The following is a 14,999-nucleotide window of genomic DNA, read 5'->3' on the forward strand; positions in this document are numbered from 1 at the left end:
GAGTCAGAATCTGGATCCTTAAAGGTAACTAATAGTTTGAGCTAGAGCCCGGTATCACAGACAAGGAGGCTCTCTGGCTCATTGTGTCAGAATCTGGGTCCTCAAAGGTAACTAATAGTTTGAGCTGGAGCCTGGTATCACAGACAAGAAGGCACTCTGGCTAATTGAGTCAGAATCTAAATCTTCCAAGGTAACTAATAGTTTAAGCAGGAGCCCGGTATCACAGACAAAGAGGCACTATGAGTCATTAAGTCAGAATCTGGATCCTCAAAGGTAAGAAATAGTATGAGCTAGAGACCGGTATCACAGACAAAGAATTGAGTCAGAATCTAAATCCTTATATGTAGGTAACTAATTGTTTGAGCTAGAGACCGGTATCACAGACAAAGAATTGAGTCAGAATCTTGATCCTCAAAGGTAACTAATAGTTTAAGAACGAGCCCGGTATCACAGACAAGGAGGCACCCTGGCTCATTGAGTCAGAATCCAAACCTTCCAAGGTAACTAATGGTTTGAGCAGGAGCGCGGTATCACAGACAAAGATGCAAATCCTTAAATGTAAGTATTAGTTTGAGCTGGAGCTCGGTTTAACAAACAAGTAGGCACTATGGCTAATTGAGTTAAAATCCAAACCTTCCAAGGTAACTAATGGTTTGAGCAGGAGCGCGGTATCACAGACAAAGATGCACTATGGGTCATTAAGTCAGAATCTGGATCCTCAAAGGTAACTAATTGTTTGAGCTAGAGCCTGGTATCACAGATAAGAAGGCACTATGGCTACTTGAGTCTAGATTTGAATTGTTTAAGGTAACCAATAGAACCACTACTTTTAGCTACTTTATAAAATCCTCTGTATTAATAAGTACTTTTTAGTCTAGTCCAATTTGATTTATGTATAATAAATCTATTAATCTTGTGCTATTTGAGTATAAACCTTTTCTTTAAAATGACTCTACTTGTAAACAAATCAGAAAAAAATAACTTATAATTGTAAGAAGTAAGACATTCCTTTGTGGCTTACGTGATTTTTAAGAAAAACTTGGCGACTTTAGTGGTAAAGTTAGGAATAAGACAATGGCCGATAAATTAATATATATCTTCAATTGTGATACTCAAAATTACCCCTTTTTGTAGATCACAATTAGTGGCTGGAACGTTTGAACACTGAACTTAATGGACCAAAGTTAAAGTTAAATAAAAGTCCCAAAAATTATTGAGCCATAAGAAAACGTTATTACAAAACCAAATTAAAAAAGCATTGAAACTATGCTGCCGTAAAAAAACTTCCCTTAATATTTAATAAAGAAATATAAGGTTAGATTTTTTTATATTTTCTAGTGATTTTTCACCAAGTACATACATTTTAATCTAAGAATTTCCTTGACCCGACAAATAATAAATTATGCATTCTTAACATCACTTGGGAGATTAAAAAAACGCGTTGTCTGCAAAGCTATTCTACCTACGTCGCTTCTACATATAACGTGTCTTTATTATTTGTATATGGTCCTTTGGTAATTACAATTGAAGGAAAAAGCAAATTCTCATATAAAAGTAACAGGATGTTTGTCTACGAATATGTGTGAACGGAAAAATTTTGTTAACCACTCGAACGCTATAGTTTTCCTGTTCATTCTAAATTTTGGGAAGGTTACTTCCCCCCAAAATACCCCCCCATCCCCAGAAAATTTGTATTTACTTTCAAATAAAATTTAAGGTGCTTGGAACTTGGCCTTGATATCCCTTAACTACGTATAAAGTGCCCCTAACGACCTATCCGCTAGTAGATGAAAAACACACAATACAGAAGATACGAATTAAAATGTTGCCTAAAGCATTTCCACCAATCAAAATAAAAGTTTCTTTATTTATCGCATTTATTTTTTTGTTAACAGTTATTTTTACATCCACATATTTATGATAAACAATACATTTTATCTTAACTCGCTCTCTAAACATCTAATGTTATAAAATACAAAATTTAGGAATCTAAAGGGATAAGGCATTGGTCCATAAATTGATGTACATCCCTAACAATGTTACACAAATAACCCCTTTTGTAGATTACAACAAGTGATTGAATCGTTTGGACACTCAATTTAATGAACCAACCAATCAATATTCAATAAAAGTCGCCAAAGTTGTTGAGCTAACGAATACGAAACTATAAAACTTTGGGGACTAATGTAATAAAAGGCCCAATGTCTCCTCCCTCCCTGTAAAACTGCCTTGCTTCTGTCTGTACACAGACTGAATAGAATTGATTTTGAATTATCCCCCTGACGATTCACTTATTATATTTATATTCTATTTGTCATTTATAACAAAAAAAATCCGCATTGTGCCGTTATGTAACTTTTTTTATGCTGATAATCTGTACTTAAACATATTTTTAGTTTTATATATAAGAAATATTATTAATTTAGCCGCTATATTCAAGCTACTAAAATAGCCTAAAACTATCACAGAGCCTGAGTAAACACTACCTAAAATGGAGAACTCAATCGGTGTAGTGGTTTTCGAGATCTTAATGGACAGACTTAAACCTTACTACCAATAACACCTTACTCGAAACGTAGCAATTATTAATGGATATAGAATACGTGGGTATTGTTCTTTCATACCTTTAAAAAATGTTTCTCCCAGCTGTTTAATAACGAATCCCCCATCCACCCTTATTAATTTAACCCATCCCTCCCCTGACCATGGAAAAGCGTATTTACCAATATATAAGACTATATTAGCAACCTAAAGTGACGACAAAATTCCCCTGTAACAGTATCCATGTGTTGTCTTTTAATGATTTATTTTTTTATAGGAGGAAGAAGATGAAATACGAAACACAATGGTAATGGACGAAGATCCATTCACAACTAAACTGTTAACATTCCAGCAAGAGGGATTGGAGTTCAGTCCGGTTGTTGCTTCAAGGGCTTTACTACAGTCATTGGGACCTTCTGAGGTATATACATAGATAATGAGATAGATGGGTAGATGTAAAGATGTATAAATAAATAGATAGATAGACAAGAAGAGAACACAATGGTAATGGACGAAGATCCATTCACAACTAAACTGTTAACATTCCAGCAAGAGGGATTGGAGTTCAGTCAGGTTGTAGCTTCAAGGGCTTTACTACAGTCATTGGGACCTTCAGAGGTATATATATAGATAGATGGGTATATAAATAAATAGATAGATAGATATAGGAAAAGATGTTAACATTCCAGCAAGAGGGCCTAGAGTTCAGTCCCGTTGTAGCTTCAAGGGCTTTACTACATGCAGTCATTGGGACCTTCAGAGGTATATAGATAGTTAGATAGATAGATAAGGAGATAGATGGGTAGATGTAAAGATGAATAAATAGATAGATAGATAGACAAGAGAGCCTAGAGTTCAGTCCGGTTGTAGCTTTAAGGGCTTTACTACAGACATTAGGACCTTCAGAGGTATATAGATAGATAGATGGGTATATGAATAGATAGATAGACAAGAGAGCCTAGAGTTCAGTCCGGTTGTAGCTTTAAGGGCTTTACTACAGACATTAGGACCTTCAGAGGTATATAGATAGATAGATGGGTATATGGATAAATATATGGATAGATAGAAAGATGGATATAGGGAAATATGAATAGATAGCCACGAAGAACTCAAGTTCAGTGTAGTTGTAACTTCAAGGGTTTTACTACAGACATTAGGACCTTCAGAGGTATGTAGTAAGAAAGATATATGGGTATAAGAATAAATAAATAGATGGATAGAGTCATAGATATATAGATTGATAGACAAGAAGGACTTGAGTTTAGTACGGTTGTAGCTTCAAGGGCTTTACTACAGACTTTGAGACCTTCAGAGGTATATAGATAGATAGACAATAAGGACTTGTGTTCATTCCGGTTGTAGTTTCAAGGGCTTTACTACAGACATTAGGACCTTCAAAGATTTACACAGAGATAGATAAGGAGATAGATGGGTAGATGTAAAGGTGAATAAATAGATAGATAGATAGACAAGAGAGCCTAGAATTCAGTCCGGTTGTAGCTTCAAGGGCTTTACTACAGTCATTGGGACCTTCAGAGGTATATAGATTGATATATAGATAAGGAGATATATATGTAGATGAATAAATAGATAGATTGATGGACAAGAGAGCCTAGAATTCAGTCCGGTTGTAGCTTCAAGGGCTTTACTATATACAGACTTTGAGACCTTCAAATGTATATAGATTGATAAGGAGATAGATGGGTAGATGTAAAGATGAATAAATAGATAGATAGATAGATAGACAAGAGAGCCTAGTATTCAGTCCGGTTGTAGCTTCAAAGGCTTCACTACAGGCTTTGAGACCTTCGGAGGTATATAGATAGATAGATGGGTATATGGATAGATAGAACGATGGATATAGGGAAATATGAATAGATAGCCATGAAGGACTCAAGTTCAGTGCGGTTGTAGCTTCAAGGGTTTTACTAAAGGACCTTCAGAGGTATATAGATAATTAAATAGATGGATATAATTAGAAAGATAATTAAATTGGCAGAAAGATACATATATATATAGATTATAGATAGATATCTAAATAAAAACTTATCGTCCATGCAATTAGAAAAAAAAGTTTGTGGTTATATAGTTAGACAATGACATGCAGTACATCAAAATAGATAGAAAGATATTTTTATGTATATTAAAAGCACATTGACTTAAATAAAACGTTTGACAAAATAATACAGGCAAAACACAATTAAAGGAAATGAAAGATGGTGGCGACTGCATATAAATTTTCGTACACTTTTCTCAACACCCTTCGAAAAATTGTAACATATCCAAGGCTAAATTATTAGTCATTACCCTACCCCTATATCCCTTGGAAATATAGATAGATAAACAAGAGATAAGACAATGGTCGATAAATTGAAGTTCATCCCCAGTGACGATATAGAAAATTATCCCTTCTGTAAATTAAGATAAGTACTTGAAACGTTTGAACACTCAATTTAATAAATGAACCAATCATAATTCACTAAAGTCCCCAAAGATATTAAGCTAACGAATAAAAAAAAAACATTAGTAAAAAACTTTGGGGACTAGTGTAATAAACAGCCCATTGTCCCCCCTCTCTCGCTGTAGATAAACAGTTAAAAAAATTGTAAAATCCATTGACGCGCGAACATTGATAACTCATTACTAAAAATTACGCAACATTTTAACTTTTAACAGACTCAATTGTTCTAAAGCTTAAACAAAAGCTTATTTTGAAATGTTTTAAGTTATAAAGAAACGAATATATATAAAGAATATTTAAAACTTGTACTTTTGTCTTTAAAAGTACATATCCACATAAAATTGGGTTAGAATATTAAATTAGAAAGTATTTGCGCCACTAGCCCCTAGAAACTGATCTTTGAATTAAAGAATATAGTCTTCAATAAATATAAAGCTTCCCTGAAAGTAAAACAAAATAGGATTTGCCTTGAGGAACAAAAATAGACAAACATTCTTTTTCTTAAGGAGCTTTAATATGTGTTAAACACAAAAAAATTGCATCAAATGAAATGTCTCAAATTTATGTAACATAAACATTTAAAAAGTCTTGGCGTGTGAATTTTTCGAGAGCAAGGACTTTCAGCAATTACGTCCGTAAATAAATAGAGCAACAAGGTCATTTTTGTTTTCATTTTATACTGAAAATTGCAATAGTTTGAATTAGGAGGACTTTTTGTTAGTTTAAATCTAAAATAGTTATCCACGTCTGATATTATTGAAGCTACATATAGTTTTTTTTGGCTCCTGTGGCCATATCCATATAATAAAGTAACAGGATGTCTGTAAGTCTATACCAAAGGATCTAGCTAACTGCAAAACCGACCAGGTTCTTCTTTACAGCGAAGAATCATAAAAGCCTAAGGAAGGTTCCTTTCTTTTCCTTTTTAAAAGTAAAACCTATGCTTTATAATCAACTTCCCCCACCCCCATTCCCTTAAGTGTAAAAGAGGCCTCTAAGGGCGTAGCTGCTAGTAGTTAAAATTACAGGTAAAGGAGGATTTTTTTTGTTTGTTTAAATCTAAACTTTGCGGGGTACTATGTCTCGCTATTACAACTTTTAAAACATTCATAGGTAGCGAAGCATAAAAAGGTCATGGAATGGACAAACAGACAAAGTGAGTTACAGAGCAGATGCTCAGTTCTCATAACAAAGAAAAAAGAGAGAGAATATGTAAAAATAAGAAAACCTTAAAAGAATAACGTTTACAAACTTTAAAGCATGACCGATATATAGACGGACAAAAGAATGCATAGAGTAGATGCGAATACATTTTAGCTGTCTACCTCGAATAGCGCCCGAGAAATATCACATTTTCGACATAGCGTCAGGGACTGACGGACAGACGAAGTAAATAATACAGTAGCTTTGCTACTAATTTTTTTTATTTGCAGCCAATTCACTATAAAATAAAATTATCCCTAAAAATGAATAAATTTAATGCTAGAATGTATATCTACTCTTAAGATTATTGTGTAAGTGAATAAAAAATTCACGTGACACATTATTGGGTTAATGGCTATATATAATATATGTGTATGTCTGTTTTCATATATCCAATTATATAAAATAGTAAGGTTTTTGTCAATATTTCGATAACTTCTGAACGTTTGAGTTTTCATTTTAGGGAAGCTTTACATAGGTCCTAGGTTGTTTTTAGGCTATTTAATTTTTATATATAAGTCTAAAGGTGGTTTTTGGCTATTTTTCTGTCCTAACATTTCGAATACAGAGTCCGTAGATGCTAGGGGTCCATCCGCTAGTTGTAAATATTTCTCATAAAGTGTTTTACCTCAAAGTACTGCCGAGCACTTACCTCTCCTCCTATCTATAATACAAAGTAGAACGATGTTTGTTTGTCTGTCTGTTTGTTTGTTTGTCTGTCTGTCTGTTTGTTTGTTTGTAGCGAAGGATCTCGCTAACCGCTGAACCGATCGGGTTCTCATTTACAGGGTAGCTTCTCACAGGTCCCGGGAAGAATTTATAACTATTTTCTGGGGGGGTGGGACACCCCCAACTCCCCCAAAAAATGAAAAACACCCTTCCCCCCAAATTTTTTTTCTTTTTAAAACTAAAATTCAAATATTGGGGTCGACTATCCCCCCCCCAAAAAAAATCTCCCCCCCCCCAAAGAAAATTTTTAAATTTTTTTTTAAAAATTGGTTTGATCAAACCTCTTGGGGCAAAGCCCCTAGAGACTAGGGGCGAAGCCGCTAGTTTTAATATAAATAAGGAAGGAGGAGTTGTTTTTATCCTAACCATGCTGCCATAACCCCGCGGAACCTGTATCTGCAGCATCCAATATAACCTAACCTAACCTGGCATAAAGTAGGAAGCAAACAAAAAACTAGCCCTACGACTATTTTTTAAAAATAGGGGGGAGGGGTGGACCAGAGGTAAAATGGCGATGTTACGTTTTCGTAGGAAATTAAAGTCATACTGAATATGTTTTTGAAATTAAAACAAATACCACAGTTTTGGATATGTTAATAACTTGTTGTCTTTAAAAAAAACTGTCTCTGTCTTATGAAAAATAATTTTTATATTTCTTATGAATGTAAGTATGTACTTTATTAATTACTTATGAAAACACTTATATTATAATTAGAAAATATTTTTGCAAAATTTTATATTTTTACTGAAGTAGTCAAGTGAAATATTTCTAAATATGTATAATTCATATTAAGGTTATTGTTTGTAAGTGGCCACACCCTCTGAGGTATATATAGTATAGAAATATAATATATTCATATTTAGGTTATTGTTTGTAAGTGGCCACACCCCCTGAGGTACACGTACTTTAGAAATTTGATGCCAGAAATGTCCATAACAAAGTGTGACACGTGTAACAAGGTTAGTAGTATTATTAAAAGCGCCGCTACTGTCCCCAAAGTTTCATAATAACGTTTTCTAATTCGTCACCTGGACAACTTTGGGGGCTTTATTGAATTTTGATTGGTTTGTATATTGAGTTGAGTGTCCGTACGTTTCAACCACTAACTGTAATCACAGAAGGGATTAATTTATGTATATCTATTTGGGATGAACATTATTATATCGGCCATTGTCTTATCCCTTTAAATCCCGATTATGATATGCAAATGTAAATATCTCCTTTGTTAAAACTCGTGGCTTCATTTTTAATTTTAGTTTTTTAAAGTATTACTTTTAAGCTTCTAATTCTTTTAAAAGGGAGAAGGTACTTATCCCCCCCCAAAAAAAATTTAATCCTCCCCATACATCGATATTGGATCAACGGTTAGCAAGGTTGTACGGTACAACGAAAGAGACGGACATACACATCCTGTTACTTTTTATATGAGGACACACAATATCTATCTAAGCAGTTTAGCTTTACTCCTAGTCTAAAATCGTTTTAATAAAATTAATAGAGTTACTCAAGAGAATACTAAAGAATACTGACAGAACATTCAAGATATCTCATTGGTTGAAACATTTTACAGATCTTGGTATGTAAGGGCCTATTTTTTCATTTCGTTCGCACTATGAGTCAGCTATAAATTGTCACATATTTTAGGATTAAATTAATTCGTGCAAAAGTTTCTTCTCTTTTATAATTTGAATCATTAGACAAAACATATAATTTGTTATGAAATTTTTAAATAAAGTTATATTAGAAAAATAACATAAATTACCAAATTTTCAATCTAAAAAATGTTTTAAATTTCGAACTATTGAAAAACAGATTTTATAACATTTAAATTGAGGAAAACAAGGACGACAACATCCATAAAAGCGAAGCTCTGGAAAGGATGGACAAACGAACATTAACACTTGAAAAGTGTCAGAACTTAAATAAACAAAATATTATAGCATAATTGTAACTAAATTTGATGCAAAACTGCTTAAATGATTATACTGTTTAAGAACATACTTACATTTCTAGGATTTTATAATAGAGATGCTTCACCTATAACATTGTACCTTGTTGTAATAGGAATCAGTATCCCAAAAATCAGATAAATAGTATGAATTTTAACATACAAAAATTTGTTGTAACAAAATTAGCATGTTTTAAATGGACGTACGAACTTTCTGGTAACTTTTATAGAGTTGCTGCACTTTCAGAGTCTTACCAAACTGTTAATGGAATCATCATGCAAAGCTGAAATCCATAGGACGATGCTAATTTGTTCAAATTAACGAAAAGAGCTAAAAGTTACGAACGGAAGGACAGACCGACCCTAGTTACAAAAAAGCTTTGTCTTTAAAAATTGTGAAGAGAGAGAAGTAATGTTTATAAAATAGTCCATAAATATTTTATCACAAGAGATTGAGAAAAAATAATGAATAATTTATAAATGTAAAATTGTCAGATTAACATCTTACATACATGAGTTTTTATTTTTATTAGAAAAATTTGTTTTTATTATAATAAACTATTAGTATGGCAACATCCATAAGTAGCGAAATATAAAAATCATGGTCGGAAAAACGGACAGAGTTAAAGAGTTATTGATATTAAAAGTAAAATACGTTTTTTAAAAATACTCGAAACTCATCAGATATTTTATAAATGTTTTAATGTCTTTTAGTATCACTGTATTCTCATTAGTGTAAGGAATCTTCGAATAAAATCGGACGTGTATCTTGAATAGAAGCCGAGAAAACCAGATTTCATTCTAGCGTTAAGGACTGACGGACAGACAGGGAAATTTAATTATTCTGCGTTTTTAAGTTGGTAATAAAATGCCCTTAAATTATAATTTAAATTATTCCAATTTTGAATTATAAAATCATATTTCTATCTGAAACGTTTTGTAAAATAACCGAATACAATAAAGTTTAATATTCAAATTTTGAATTACATTTTTAAACGCATTTGACTTTTTTCGTATTTGTAATAGTTTAATGGATTTATTATATCTTGGATCTTACACAAGATTTTCATGTTCTCTAGTAAAGTGTAACACGCAGTGGGCTAAAATACCGAATACTCCCATCCCCCCTCTACCTCATTATCTCCCCTCCTACTAAATAAACGGCCCAACCAATTTTTCCCCTGTAATAATTTCCTCGTATATCCTACATCGATTATTAGTTTGAAGTCGAATGTTTTGTTAAAGTCAAAGATACACAAATGCAATATAATAATAACAAGGATGACTTGGCAAGCGTAGCTCAACAATTCATATAATCAAACAAATTAATATGCCTAATAATAAAGTAATAATAAATAGACATTCAGCGTTTCTGGTATTGCTAAGCTTTCAATTTTTTTTTGTAACAAAATTAATCATAAGTATTCACAACAATAATAAACAAAATAACCATGAAAATATTTTGTTGAAAACATGGGTCTCTAGTGCTTTAAGCAGACCAATTATAAATCAACGTAGACACCCCAAAACTCCGCTAGTGTTGTAAGCAATATTTCCTGTGTAAATTTTTAGATCACAATCTGCACTGCATTCATTTGAACTAATTCTTTTTACCTACGTTTTACCTTTGAGCAACACCCAAAAAGCGCGCAATAAAAAAATATAAAAAAGTGAACGATATGTAGACAATACACCAGGGCTCGGCAGTTGTGCATCAACAAACTGTAACCCTGCGGAAATCAAATTTTTAAAACATTAACATCAAGTTTGATCTTAAAATACTTTTTGCTAAAATGGCCACCTGTCCATGCTTGCGGTAGAATATCTTTGTACTGTTTATAAATGGAGGCTGAGGCGCGGATGGCGATCCCTGGAATGTATATAAGTCTAAATTTATCTAGTGTGTACTAGCCATAGAATAATTAAAACTAGAAATTGAGCGGTTTCACTTAAATAATTGCTTGGTCAAGCCCAGAAACCTCCAACCCTTTTTGTAATAAATTTGAAAAATGGAGAGGGGATATCTTTTCGTATGTTTATGTTTTATTTAGGTTAGGTCAGGATAGGTTATAATGGGTTTAGGGTAGTCCGGCTGGGTTATTTTAAAAATTGATATTTTAGGAAAAACACTAAAGAGAATTTATATCAAATTATCCTATTCATTAGTGGAAATCTAGGAATACGTGACGAGTTAATATTAATAAGAAATAATTACTACCTAACCTCTTATCTATAGTATATCGTCTATGGTGCTAGCAGCATAATTTTTTTTTCCCAAGAGACGATTATATAAGATTTCTTCGGAACAATACAAAGCACAAATTTATGTTCTTTTTTGTATTTTAAAAACCAAGGCCTGATTGTTTGTACATTTTGTAAGTTTGTTTCAACATAAATAAAATCATTATAATATAGAAAGTGTACGATTAATATTTCCCAGTATTGGTCTTTTTTTCTGATGTTACCCTGAAAATTTTCAGGCTTAATGAATTTTAAAATAAGCTATTTTCTGCTCTAAATTTCTTTTAACAAAAAACTTATAACAGAAAGTTTTCTTTTAATATTGAATTAATATACTGTTATGTAAGTCATTGTCAAAAGAAAGTCATTTATGACCTAAATCAGAAACGCAAAAATAAAAAAATACACAATAGTTTTGAAATAGTTACTTAAACCCATATTTGATCCGTCCACTCTCCATTATTATGCAATCCATGTGGGGCTAACCTTGAATTATCCTAACCTAACATAAAATCATTGTTTTCTTTAATGGTCTATATTCAAGTTTAGAGAAACTGCATATAGGCGAGATATTTGTTTTTTTTTAAATTTCGTAAGAAATTGCATCTGACTCTTCCAGTGCCTAAACCTTGCAGGTAGCCCAAACTATAAGAAACCTTATTTAACCTAACCTATTTTGTAAAACCGATTAAATTTCATGTTTACCCTATTCTACGTTGCTTATACCAATCAATCATTCCCTAATTGTCTAAATTTTCAGGTGTACCACACAGATGATTTTGAGCTGCAGCTGTTACAGAAAGGTTTCTGCCCGTTTTGCCGTGCACCGGGATACCTCACCAGGAATGGATATATATATATTTCACGTGGATATTATGACAGGAGAAAAATTGTCGTCAGTTATCTTGCTAACATTGGTCAGTTCGTTCATCTAGTAGGAGGGGAGGGGATAAAGCGAGGTGGGTGGAAGGGGGAATCGTTTTTTAGCCCGCTGCGAGTTTCACTTTATTAGAGAACATGAAAATCTGATGTAAGATCCCAGTAATAATATATCCATTTTACCAGGGCAGAACAGCAGGACAATGACGAGGATCTGGAGTAAATTTATGATAACCATGCAAAGAAGGACATAGTTTTAAGGATCTTAAGGTATAAGACAATGGTCGATACATTGTAGTACATCCCCAAAGATGATGCACAAAATTACCCCTTCTGTAGATTTCAATTAGTGTTTGAAATATTTAGACACTCATCTTAATGAACCAACCAAAAAAATTTCAATAAAAGTTCTTAAAGTTGATGAGCCAACGAATAAGAAAGCTTTATTATAAAACTAGCTCAATGTCCCCTCACTTGCAGGCTGAATTTAAACTACCATCTCATTGTAATATTTTTAAAAGACCTTCAGGAACAAAAATGTCCATTTATACCGTTCTTTAATTAAGAAAAGGGAGGGAGGGGATATAGTGCTGCATATAACACTAGTCTCTAAAGTTTTATTAACGTTTTCTTATTCGTTGGGAACTTTTAATGAATTTTGATTGGTTGGTTTATTAAGTTAAGCGTCCAAACGTTTCAACCACTAATTGTAATATACAGAAGGGGTAATTTTTATGTATTATCATAGTGATGATCATCAATTTATCGGCCATTGTCTTATCCCTACAATTTATAGTTTTTCTATTTAAATATCTTTGGCCTTAAACAGTTTAGCTACTAGACAAAAATTTCAAAATTATTATTTACTCTCTTGCAACACCAAATCAAAATAAAAGTTCTTGTAAACCAATATTGTAACCAATATAAAAATAATATTTTGTGTATTTAACTATTTATTAAAATTCTGATATAAAAAAACTTCATGGAAATATATTATTTGAAGAGATTTAGTTTTTTTTTTTATCAGCGAACCTGCTCTAGAAGTTTGAATTATAAATCGATAATAATCAGTCTACTTGCTTACAGTACTTAAGCTATGTATGGCTTTGAAGGCATCCTTAATTTGCAGTTATATTTGTAAGGATTAATTTCTATGTTTAAAAAATAGAAGACTATAACTCAATGACTATTTCAGTGGGATAATTACACCAACACACTCTCCTATTCTAATAATTTTTTGTTGAAGCTTGATATCTAATGGGTGGAGTAAAACACCTGCCATAGTTAGGTCAATGGCCAATGAAGGGCTCTGATTAATCAAGAAAAGAAAAATCTTGCACGCGAAATTTTATACCTTGTCACCAAAAAAAGATAATGAAAGATAAACCTCACCGTATTAAATAAAACAAAAAAATAAACAATCTTTTTTTTCATTTGTCATTATTTATTTAATATCATATTAGGTCAATATAATAATTTTTACACTGGATAATTATTCATCTTATAATTCCATATGATTGGACGAAATTGTACAAATTAGTACAGTCTGCTGGTTACAACATAATATATTTACAAATTTATACTTTATGCTATAATGATAAAATCAACAGAAAAAAACTAAAACTTAATACTTTTAATGAAATTTAATGTTATGCTTACAATTTATTTGTAAAAAATTGTAACAAAAAATTTAATAAAACATAAAAATTTGTATTACTAAATGATGGAACTCATACGAATTATTATTATAATGGAAGCCATTGCTATTGAAACCTTACAGTTAAAGGTGCATAAGTAAAAATTCTAATATAGAAATAAAACTTATTAAAATAATAGTACAAGATCAACCATATATAGCCTATAGTTAGATACATGACTGAATTTCTATGTATTGGTAGTACATCAACTTTTATATCATACTTTTATCAAGAGATCTAAGGTGATAAGACAATGGTCGATAAAATGATGTACATCCCCAATGATGATTCACAAATTTACCTATCATGTAGATTAAAATTAGTGGTTAAAATGTTTTATCACTCAATTTATGAACGAACTAGTAAAAATTTAAAGAAGTCCCTAAAGTTGTTAAGCCAACTAATAAGAAAACGTTATTATAAAACTTTGGGGACAAGTGTAATAAACAGCCAATTGCTTTTATCAAGTAATCAAAGTATTTTACAATTTATAAACAATAAGTACTTTTTCTCACCCAATAAACAGTTATACATCCACGTATCTTACCATTCTAATAACTATTTTATGCATTATAATTTTATAATCTTTACTAGGTTTAGGAACACATACTATTTATTGCTGATAATTTTGAAATTAAATTTCTATAACTACAAAAATAGATTTTTATATGCTATTATTTCATGATTATTAACCGTAAGGGGTTCAGAGATTGAAAGATATTTTTTGATTTTCGTTGCTGTAACTAAAAGGCTCTAAAGTTGCAAATTTCCAAGTTCTTTTGATTATTTTGAGGGCAAGTTTTATATCTTTTTTATGGTAAAAATTGATTAAAATTGACAATTTGGAATGGAATAATTAGCACCGGGAACTTTTTTAATCTTAGAGGTAGATCAATTCATTTCCTTTCCATATCCCATTATAATCTGTATACAATAGTCGGGCAAACGGACGAACTTAAATTCGGAAAATTAATTGAATTGAAAGTTTTTTTCCCAGTATGGCTTCAAAACCGATCAATATCCGCTGGAATAGAACCGGTTCTATGCCATACTGAAAAATCAAGTATAGCATCCGCATTACCGACAATTTTCCACAATTACTAAAATAAAAATCATAAAATCAATATCAGTTTGGGTAGCCAGGGCCTTCGGCCCCTCGAGCTAACAAAAATGGTTTAAAAGTAAATATTATTAATTTTAATATCCGGGGAAAGCTGTCTATGATACGAGAAGATAAATAACTACAGTGTCCATTTTTATATCAATTATTTTTCCGAGAATCAAAGTTACCGTCTCTGA

General features: G+C 31.9%; 1 protein-coding gene and 1 long non-coding RNA gene across 2 annotated transcripts in view; one reads left to right on the forward strand and one right to left on the reverse strand.

The window, feature by feature from the left end:
* The window catches only part of Oseg1 (intraflagellar transport protein Oseg1), a 53,157-nt gene extending 40,234 nt beyond the window's left edge, over window positions 1–12,923 (forward strand). Inside the window, exons 34-37 of the mRNA XM_080163096.1 lie at window positions 2,819–2,962; window positions 7,799–7,894; window positions 11,885–11,962; window positions 12,185–12,923. Coding sequence (XP_080019222.1) covers window positions 2,819–2,962; window positions 7,799–7,894; window positions 11,885–11,962; window positions 12,185–12,226 — 360 coding nt within the window. The 3' untranslated portion in view covers window positions 12,227–12,923. The remainder of the gene's footprint in view (window positions 1–2,818; window positions 2,963–7,798; window positions 7,895–11,884; window positions 11,963–12,184) is intronic.
* Window positions 12,924–13,426: 503 nt separating this feature from the next.
* On the reverse strand, window positions 13,427–14,702 carry LOC145321636 (uncharacterized). The gene is made up of 2 exons (XR_013880352.1): window positions 14,248–14,702; window positions 13,427–13,861 (listed from the first exon to the last, which is right to left on the reverse strand). It is a non-coding gene; the product is annotated as an uncharacterized LOC145321636 (long non-coding RNA).
* Window positions 14,703–14,999: the final 297 nt, after the last annotated feature.

The sequence above is a fragment of the Acartia tonsa genome, chromosome 6 (genome assembly GCF_053477335.1).
Source record: "Acartia tonsa isolate MP-2025a chromosome 6, ASM5347733v1, whole genome shotgun sequence".
In the NCBI taxonomy this organism is placed as follows: domain Eukaryota; kingdom Metazoa; phylum Arthropoda; class Copepoda; order Calanoida; family Acartiidae; genus Acartia; species Acartia tonsa.